The sequence below is a fragment of the Geosmithia morbida genome (genome assembly GCF_012550715.1).
Source record: "Geosmithia morbida isolate 1262 chromosome Unknown scaffold_19, whole genome shotgun sequence".
NCBI lineage: Eukaryota > Fungi > Ascomycota > Sordariomycetes > Hypocreales > Bionectriaceae > Geosmithia > Geosmithia morbida.
This window is the reverse complement of record NW_023336206.1, coordinates 135383-145310: the sequence shown is the minus strand read 5'-3', so window position 1 is coordinate 145310 and position 9928 is coordinate 135383. Positions and strand designations below refer to the sequence as shown.

Here is a 9928-nt window from a genome sequence, read left to right as displayed (position 1 = left end):
CAAGTTTCCCGCCAATTGTTTTTTGTTTTTCCTCCCGGGACATCTTCCCCTTCAACTTGCAGTTGCGCGACAGCTGCAAGCCCGAAGCCTGCAAAAGCCTGCAAAAGCCTGCAGAGCTAACGACACCCCAGTCCATTTTGGAAACCACCCTTTTAATTTTCTTCTTCCCTTGTCCTTGACACACATACACACACACACACACACTCTCTCTCTCTCCTTCTCTCTTTTTCTATTTCCCCTAATTCCATCCCTTTCCTCCTCCTCATCATCATCGTCATCATCATCACTTCTTTCTTTCCATATAATAGCATCTTGCCACTATAGACAAGACTTGGGTACATCCTCCATCCCCGGCCCCGTCCCCGACATAAGACCATCATCATGTCAGACAACAAGGAAATCGCTGCCACTCCGGCCGTTGAGCCCGTCTCTGAGTCTGCTGCTCTCGTCGAGACTCCTGCCGCGCCCGCGACGACGACGACGACGACGACGGAAGAGAAGAAGCCTGAGCCTCCTGCTGCTTCTGAGAAGCCTGCTCCTGCTCCTGCCGCCGCTGCCGAGAAGCTCGTCGATCACGCCGGTGCTGGGACCTCGACCGCCACCGTCACCGCCGCCCCTTCCACCCCCATCGCCAAGCTGGCCGCTCGTCTGCCCGAGATCGTCAAGAAGTCGGGCCACGCCGAGATGTGGGCGGTCGACCTGTCCGTTGACGACGCCCTGAAGCACGCCCCCACCAAGGTCGTCCTTCAGAAGTTCCTTCGCGCCAACAACGGCGACCCGGCCACGGCCGAGAAGCAGCTTACCTCTGCGCTCGAGTGGCGCGCCAAGACGCAGCCCGGGAAGCTGGTCGACGAGCTCTACGACGAGGCCAAGTACGGTGGTCTCGGATACCTCACCGTTCACAAGGATGCTCAGGGCAAGGAGACGATCATTACCTGGAATATCTACGGTGCCGTCAAGGATAAGAAGGCTACGTTTGGAAATGTTCAAGAGTGGGTTTTCTTCTTCTCCCCCCCCCCCCCCCCCCCCCCCCTTCTTGACGTTCTCCCACAGAGGGCAGTGTCACCATGTGGTACGTGCTGCCGCAAATCTTCCCTCCTCCCTCTCGCCCCCTCGTTCTCTTCCCACACACCCTCCCTTGGAAGAACAAGAAAAAAAGAAGAAAGGGAGGCGGAGAAGGAGAAAAGAGAGAGAAGAGAGCTGACCGAGATGCAGCTTCATCAAGTGGCGTGCCGCCCTCATGGAGATGGGCGTCCAGAGGCTCAACCTGTCCTCCGTCACAGAGGCCATCCCCGACGACGGCCCCGACCCTTACCAGATGATCCAGGTCCACGACTACCTCTCCGTCAGCTTCCTCCGCATGGACCCCCACGTCAAGGCCGCCAGCCAGGAGACCATCCAGACATTCGGCATGGCCTATCCCGAGCTCCTCTCCCACAAGTACTTCGTCAACGTCCCCGCCATCATGGGCTGGATGTACGCCGCCATGAAGCTCTTCCTCGCTCCCGCCACCCTGCGCAAGTTCCACCCGATGAGCTCCGGCACCAGTCTCGCCGGCGAGCTGCCCACCATCGCCGACACCCTCCCCACCGAGTACGGTGGCAAGGCCGGCCCCGTCAAGGACACCGGTCTCACCGTCAAGTTTGCCGGCGCCGCCCCTCCTGCCCCTGCTTCTCCTGCCGACGAGGCCAAGCCTGAGCCCCCCGCCAAGGATGACACTCCCGCTGCTGGCGCTGGCGCCGGCGCTGATGCTGATGCTGATGCTGCCGCCCCCCCTGCCGAGCTTGCTGCTACCGAGGCCAAGGCTGAGGAGGCCAAGGCTGAGGAGACCAAGGCTGAGGAGACCAAGGCTGAGGAGACCAAGACCGAGGAGACCAAGACTGAGGAGCCCAAGACCGAGGAGCCCAAGACCGAGGAGCCCAAGACCGAGGAGCCCAAGACCGAGGAGTCCAAGACCGAGGAGGAACCTAAGAAGGACTCTGCCTAAGAGTATCAGAGGCTCCTTCATACCAACCCCCCTCCCTTTCTTTGTCGTAAGATATGACGTCAGCTCAAATCCTCCCCCCTCCTCCCAGGTATATGATGTGGAGAGGTGAATATGGTCATCATATACACCTCCCCAATCTGGGGTCTGGGGTCGCATGGGACTTGCTTTTTGTTTCCCCTTCTTGTATGCTGTTGCTGTCGTTTTGATGAATACCCCTACAGCTTGTTAATTTGTGGGCCTCTGCCATCTCACACCTGCTGGATGATGATGTTGTTTTGGCCAGGTGGAGGAAGGGCTCCCCTTCTCTTTAATATAGAATGATATCACAATCAATTTACCGTCTTTATACCCCATATCTCTTCTCTCCCCCCCCCCTACTCTCCGGACTTGTGTGACGTGGTGGGTTGCTGATATGAGATCGGCTGTGTTTCATGACACAGTGTTACGTGCTTCCCCGTGAGAGTGGTGAGTGGTCATGATGACCAATCTGCTTGTATTGTAGAGTAGACAGAGTACTCTCTATTCTCGTACTTACACTGACATACCTTCTGCTCTCGGCAATGGACTTGATATATATCACGTGGCATGCTGCGATACCCCGTCTCCTTGCAAGCATGCATTGTCTGCACAGCAGTAGTATGCTGACGTTGCCACATTGGCCACTACTGAAATGGAGAGGCAATCCCGAATGGAAAGGTGATGAATGCTCAGAGAAGTGAGTAGCATTCCACGACGGATGTATGGCCCTCCCCTTGTTCACATCATGGTTCTTCGCACTGCCTCCCTGGCCGTGATGTGCCTAGCCGTGTGTGGCAGACCCCATATGCTTGGCAATTCATAAAGGGGATATAACGAATGGTTCCTTTATCATGGCCCTTGGCCCTTTGGCAAGCATCTCGCCAGCAAATGGTACTGCAAGAGGAAGGGGGGGGAAAAGAGGGTATCCAACATCCTGGTGAGCTTGAATGTCTACATGGAACTGTCGTGGGAGGTGATGCCGTCATGTTTGGCCTGTGCGTTGCGTGACCTCGTGACGTTGTTGGTGTAGACACTTCTGCACGCTGTGTGAGATATCGCTCCGGAACGCCCATTAAAAAGAACGACGGGTAGTACGATCATGAATATAAAAAGCTTCCTGTACGGTTTCCAATACTATGCAGCCGTTTCCCCTATCCCGGCTGAGTCTACCCTCTTGCCTTGGGCTTGGGGGGGGATGGGGATGAACGCACATCGGAGCAGCGAGAGCAAGCTCGGGGACGGCCAAGAGGTGATACTCTTGCAAGGCACATGCCGCGACCATGTGCTTCTCCCTCAAGGAAGATGGGAAACCGCTTGTGCGACGGTGTCGTCCTTCTTATGGTGGCCTTCATGTTCGCCCTTGCGGTCTCGCCGGACGTTGGTAAGCCAGTGGCGGGTTTCCTTCTTTCCAGTATGCCGCCACGATGACGGTGTAGTTGAGCATCTGGAGTGCTGCTATTCGAAACCCGAAGCGGGGACATGTCATTAATTGATCGTGATTGAAGTTGACTTTTTTGAGCCAGAACCCGGTCGTCCGTGGCTGAGTGTCAGCATCAATATGCCACTGCTGAGACACACGAAACAACCATGGGTTGGGCTGGGTTGGGTTGGGTTCGTCATCTGTCCGAGGAGTCTTCAAGTGCAAAAGGGGGGGGGGGGGGGGATACATACGTTAGGTATTACGAGTCTATAGCTATCGAAAGACCAGATAAATGCGGTTCACAAACTCCCGTGTATTCTCTGCTATTCATCCATGATGAACATGGCACCTTTTTTTTTTTAGAGCGAAAGGGCCCGTCAGTAGTCGCACGCAGCCACCCCCCGCCCGCCCGCCCACACAATCTCGGGCAATGATGCACCTCCGAACAAGTCCAAACTCATCCAAGGAGAGAGCGTGACACTGCTGATTTTCTGCTGCTCTCTTTTGTATTCAAATACGAAAGATTCTTCAGTATCAATCTGATATATAGAGAAAAGCGTTGCGAGGGGTGGAGGGATGAAAGGAAAAGGCTAGAGCTGGAAAAAAAAAAGAGAAGGAACAACCCCAAACAGGTTTGAAGGTTCCTTGGAGGTTGAACGGGGGGAAGTGGGAAAAGTGGAAGGATTGATCCCCCCCTTCTCACTCGTACAGTCGTACCTTCCCTAGATTTCAACTTGTCACTTACAAACCGCTGGCTTCTCGCAGTTTCATCATCATCTCCTCCTCCTTCTTCTTTCCTCGCCAACACCAGCTGTTTCCCCCCTTCTCCCACTACTCCTCGTCTCACGCACCGCCACACTCTCTTCTTACAGCTGTCCATCCCCTTTTCACCTTCTCTCGTCTATCCTCCGTCAAATCACCTCTGTTGTTCCCTCCCTCTGGCCGAATCACCCCCCTCCCCGACCACCGCGTGGACCTCTTTCTGTCATATTCTCCTCTTTCCCCCTTCCTCGCCTGCACCCAACCCAGCTTTCAGCTCCGGCAAGAGCAGACAGCTTAACACGTTGTTGAACCGCCGCCTTGGGCAACAAGAGAACAACAAACGCTCTTCTGGTGGCCGCCTATCTGGTTCCTGGTCGGCCGGCGACAGCCGCAACATAAATACGCCCTCCCTGTTACGCGTGGCAACATCGCCAAGGCATCATCGCTGGACAAGACAACGACACCATTTTCCCTCGCTTCTTTGAGTAAAACTCAACCACCCACCACTCCCTTCTACGGCTTGTGTTCAGCGCGTCCACTGTTTTTTCCCCTCACTGCTGCTGCTGCTGCTGCTGCTGCTGCTGCTGCCAAATCCAGCAACATATAAAACAAAAGACGATATCGGGGGCCAAGTTTAAGGAAACTGTGCACACCGGTGTTACGCCTTCAACTACAAGAAAGAAGGAGAAGAGTAGAAACCCCCCTTTTTTGTTATTATTCCTCAACCGTCCATTTGCTGGAATCACCGGCTTATTGGTCTCGGCCTGCCGGACCACGCGCGTCTCTGTTTCCTTACTTTGAGTGTCGGGAACCCTGTCAGGCTATCCAATCCATCCACCTCGTCCATTCCGGCCAATTACACACGCATCCCCACACCTCTGCATCCCGATCTACTTTACTCCCACCACTACTATCGCCCTCCCTTTTTCACACCTTGTTCCCATTTGCTTTTTCCTTTCTTTCCGTTTCGATCTTTGGATTTTCTCTCCACCACTGTCTTTGAAAAATTCACAACTGGGCCGGCATACTGATTTCCCTTGTCCTCGCATGTGCGCCACTCGACGCGTCTAGCCATCCGAGCTGCCACAATGTCGCTCTCCCCTGACAGCAGCTTCTCGACGCCGACATTGGACGTCATTTCCAATGTCGCGTCTTCTAACTCGACACCCCCCACCACCATCGCCGACAGCGCCAGCATGCACTCGGACATGTCGAAGAATTATGTGATTACCGTCGCCGTGGATGCTGCCTCCGAGTCTGCCGACTTACCTATGACCGACGCCGCCGCCGACGCCGCCGTCGATCTGGACGCGCGCGCAGACGCGCAAGCGGATGCCAAACGCGACAACGACCATGCTGACCCTGCCGAACACGACGACTCCTCCACAACACCCGGCCGCGCTCGCCGGACGCGCGTCTCCCGGCCTGAATACAACCTCTCCAAGCTGGCCGGCACTGCAGACCACGGGAAGAGACGCGCTAACGGCGATGTTGTCTCCAACCGCCGGCGTCGAACCATTGCCGGCACCACCATGACGGACGAGCAGGCTGCCAACGGAACCCCTCAGCGCAAAAGCTCGAGGCCGGCACGCGACAATGCATCAATTGACGCGCTGAACCTCCAGTCCCCGCCCAAGACTGCTAAACCCTCCAACACAAGACGCCAGGTCAAAGAATCGCCTCTCCCCGTTCGCGTCACGAGACGGACCGCTCCTGCACTGTCGCCCCCCTCGAAACAGTCAGCACGAAGCAAACGCAGATCCTCGACGAAGATTGACGAATCTCAGCTTCCGCGTGAGCTGCGCCGCCTGCAGGACACCAAGGAGTTTTCCCATGTTGACGAGAAGCCCATCATCATCACGGTTTGGTCCAACGGCAAATATATCAACCCCAATGAAGTCAACGAGGAGAAAGAGCAGCCGGCACGCAAGAAGACCAAAGTTGACACGCCTGGGACGCCCGACGAACCCAACAAGGAGGCACCCGAATCTGTTAATACAAAACAAAGACGCGTCAAGAAGTACCTCAATAAGGGCCTGTATGCCGGTCAGGATGGCCCTGTCGACTTCGTCAAGGGCCTGACACCGGCTGAGAAGCAGAGCCTCTCTGAGCTGCCCGAGTTGAAGCCCAGCGGTCGCATCAACAAGATTATGCCGCTGCCCATATACACGGGCATGCGCACCCTCATTTCCGGCCGCGACTTCAAACTGCCCTTCAACGTCTGCAATCCTCTTCCGCCGGGCCAACCTAAGCCTGATGAGTGGAAGAAGATGACAAAGAGTATGTATTTCCCTGTGGTAGTAACAGAGACGAGACCCTTGTTGCTGAGTACACTCGTGTTCTTCTTGATTTTTTGCTTCTTCCTTTTTTTCCCTTACTGACCTCGTGTTCTGTCAGACCGATTCATTGGAGGGTCCCGCGAGGTCTGGCGCAAGTCGCCACACTTCCACGACTATCAGTCCAAGTGTGTGTGCAAGCCGGAGGATGGCTGCAGCGAGAGCTGCCAGAACCGCATCATGCTGTACGAATGCGACGAGACGAACTGCAACGTCGGTCGGCAGTACTGCACCAACCGCGCCTTTGCCGACCTGACGGCACGCCGCGCCAAGGGTGGAAAGTACCGTGTTGGTGTCGAGGTTATCAAGACGTCAGACCGCGGTTACGGAGTCCGCAGTAACCGTTGCTTTGAGCCTCATCAGATCATCATGGAGTATGCTGGCGAGATTATCACCGAAGAGGAGTGTGAGCGTCGCATGAACGAGGTCTACAAGGATAATGAGGTAAGCAAACGACAACCCTACCATATTACTTGCTGGCCCATCCGGCCGCGGCGACTCGATGCTTACAAAACACGCATCGCAGTGCTACTACCTGATGAGCTTTGACCAAAACATGATCATCGATGCCACCACGGGCAGCATCGCACGCTTCGTCAACCACAGCTGCAACCCTAACTGCAGGATGATCAAATGGATTGTGTCGGGTCAGCCGCGCATGGCCTTGTTTGCCGGCGACAACCCCATCACGACGGGCGAGGAACTGACGTACGACTACAACTTTGACCCCTTCTCGGCTAAGAACGTGCAATCCTGCCTCTGCGGCGAGCCAAACTGCCGCGGCATCCTGGGCCCCAAGACGCGCGAGCAGAAGATCAAAGCTAGCCTGCAGAAGGCGGTCAAAGAGACCATCTCGACCGGCAAGCGCAAGCTCAAGGACCTGACCGGCAGCGGCGAGGACAAGGATAACAAGGCCAAGAAGCCCCGCATCACGAGCACCAAGGAGGCCCTGGCCACCGTGGGCATCAAGATGGCCAAGGGGACCGCTATCGCCGTCCGCAAGGGGATGTCGTCGACTGTCTCCAACGCCAAGAAGGCTCTGGGTAGCGGCCAGGCTTCGAAATCCGTGATGAGCAAGACGACGGCGAACCGCGTTTCCAAGGCCTACGGCAAGGGCGGCGCCGGTAAGAAGCAAGCCACTCTGAGCTCCCCAGCCAAGACCAAACTACAAAAGGGGCCTGCGTCAAAGACGGCAAAGAAGGCCGCCGGAAAGGCTGCTTCCAAGACTGGAGCAAATGCTGGAGACAAGTCTCCCGCCAAGGCTGCAGCGAAGCCTACGGCCAAGGCCACACCCAAGGCCGCACCCAAGACAACGGCCAAGGCTTCTATCAAAGCCTCAGTCAAGACCACTGCCAATAAGGTGCTCAAGACGGCGGTCAATACCAAGACGGCTCGCAACAAGATGGCGGTCACAAAGGTCCGCCCTCTCAAGAAGGCTGCAGCCGCACCGCGCATGACGGCGGCGGAGAAGATGAAGGAAGAGCTGGACAGGCAATACGAGATTACTGTAGCTGATTCCGACTGAAAAGCTCACTAGTCCCGGCAGCGACGATCTACGAGGGAGTGACTATCTTTCTCTTTTACCAACGATGACGTCTAAGATTTGAAGGCAGCTGTCCCATCCCTTTTTATTTGCTTACTGAGGTGCCACGATTGGGCGTATCATTTTTCTCTTTCTGTATGACTAGATATGGCTGGGCGTAGGGGATATATTATTCTGCTGCTATTTTGTGTGTTCAGTCAGGGGTTTTCATTTTCAACTCTTTTTGGCTCTAGTTTTCCCATTGCTTTGGTTCCGCTACGTGGTGTTTTTTGAGTTGATATTTTCGGAGGAATGGGTCACAATACATGTAGATATTCAACAACGAGGGGTGTATCAATATAGAGAGGTACATTGCATGTCGGTTGATGCAAGGGTTTAAGTGATGACGTACATGTGTATCGATGAAGTACTAGCAAGTGTCGGGTATCATTGCTCTCGTGGCCGAGTGTATGAGAGAGAGAGAGAGAGAGAGGGAATGAGAGAGAGAGAGAGTGTGTGTGTATACATGAACAGCCGGGCTGTCTGTCTAAACATTGCTGGCCTCCATACGATGAGCACGAGCATTGTCGACCTCTTTCTTTTCTTTGCCATCAGGCGAAGCCTCTGTGAGACCCATGGCAGAAGCGATGTCAGCCAAACGGGCCTTCTCCCTCATGAGCAGCAGTATCACCAAAGACGAGGTCTATGCCCTCGAGGCTCCTGCCCCAGGTCTCGGGGATGAGGAAGTAGGTGAGGAAGGGGGGGGGGGGGGGGGGGGGGGCGAAGGAGAAGGGGAAGTGGACGTTGTAGATGTAGGCGCCGACGATGGCGTCGACGTTGTCGAGGGAGAGAGGCAGGTGCCGCGACGGCGGCCGATCCTGTCGGTCAAGGAGCAGAAGGAGCAGGGCGGGAAGGCGACGAGCGAGTTCGCGACGCCGTAGACGGCCGGCGGCCAGGAGACCGGAGGTGGCTCCCTCGAGGCCGAGCTGGGCGAACATGGTCCGGACGTAGCAGGCGATGGCGTTGCAGCTGCAGTGGCAGCCCATGAACTGCCAGAGGAACATGGCGCCGCAGCCGGCGAGGAGGCGACGGAGAGCGCGTACCGCGTGCCCCGCCAGTGTACGAGTGCCGGGTGCCGTACTCGAGCCAGTATCCGACCAGGGTTCCGAGGGTGATGGGGACGCCTCAGCTTCTGCAGGACGAGTGGCGCTCTGGATGGGCGGCGTCGACACCTCGGGCATGTACATGGGAGCATGCACATGGGGGAGCACGAACCATGGTGAGCTGTCCGACCAAGAGAAGGGGCCGGCTACGGCGCGCCCGGCGGACAGCGTGCCCAGCCAGGGGCCGGGGAGAGGATGCTCACGGCTGGGAGACCGAATAAGCAGGGATTCTCGTGCATGACGGTCTATATACACTCTTGTCAGGGAAGTCGAGGGAGTCAATGATGACGGCCATGATGTCGGCCAATGACGGTCAAAATTTGATCAGGCTAAAAAAATAAAATAAAAATAATGATAATAAGTAAAGGGAATTGAGCCAAGTTGTGATCAAACCAAGTCGAGGAGGAGTGTATACACTTTCATCAATATTGCAAATAGTAAGATCCCAACTCTTCAATCTCCTTTTTTTTCTCTCTTCTTTATATATATATATATATATATTCATATTCATATTGATACTTGTATATACAATGTATGACCCCCAACTTCCAACTTTCATAACCGGGAATAGGTTTACCCTTCTCTCGGTACTCACATAATATTAATACCAGATTCCTGACTCCCCCATGCTTTTATTATTATTATTTTGGATACCCTTGCTCTTTGGCCCCACGGGGATCAGACCATGGGGGGGGGGGGACCACACACTTTTTTTTTCTC

At 55.2% G+C, this 9928-nt stretch overlaps 3 protein-coding genes across 3 annotated transcripts; 2 read left to right on the top strand and 1 right to left on the bottom strand.

Annotated features, from left to right (window-relative positions):
• Positions 1–381: 381 nt before the first annotated feature.
• Positions 382–1987, top strand: GMORB2_3554 (phosphatidylinositol transfer protein SFH5; the record flags this gene model as incomplete). The annotated part of the gene is made up of 2 exons (XM_035465530.1): positions 382–992; positions 1216–1987. 2 exons carry the CDS (start codon positions 382–384, stop codon positions 1985–1987), a joined length of 1383 nt encoding a protein of 460 aa, XP_035318518.1.
• A 3288-nt stretch (positions 1988–5275) lies between these two features.
• GMORB2_3553 ([histone H3]-lysine4 N-trimethyltransferase ASH1L) lies at positions 5276–8048 on the top strand (the record flags this gene model as incomplete). The annotated part of the gene is made up of 4 exons (XM_035465529.1): positions 5276–6467; positions 6585–6967; positions 7050–7647; positions 7678–8048. The coding sequence occupies 4 exons, from the start codon at positions 5276–5278 to the stop codon at positions 8046–8048; spliced, it is 2544 nt and encodes an 847-aa protein (XP_035318517.1).
• A 647-nt stretch (positions 8049–8695) lies between these two features.
• Positions 8696–9503, bottom strand: GMORB2_3552 (Sugar (and other) transporter; the record flags this gene model as incomplete). The annotated part of the gene is made up of 3 exons (XM_035465528.1): positions 8696–8776; positions 8849–9406; positions 9498–9503. The coding sequence occupies 3 exons, from the start codon at positions 9501–9503 to the stop codon at positions 8696–8698; spliced, it is 645 nt and encodes a 214-aa protein (XP_035318516.1).
• Positions 9504–9928: the final 425 nt, after the last annotated feature.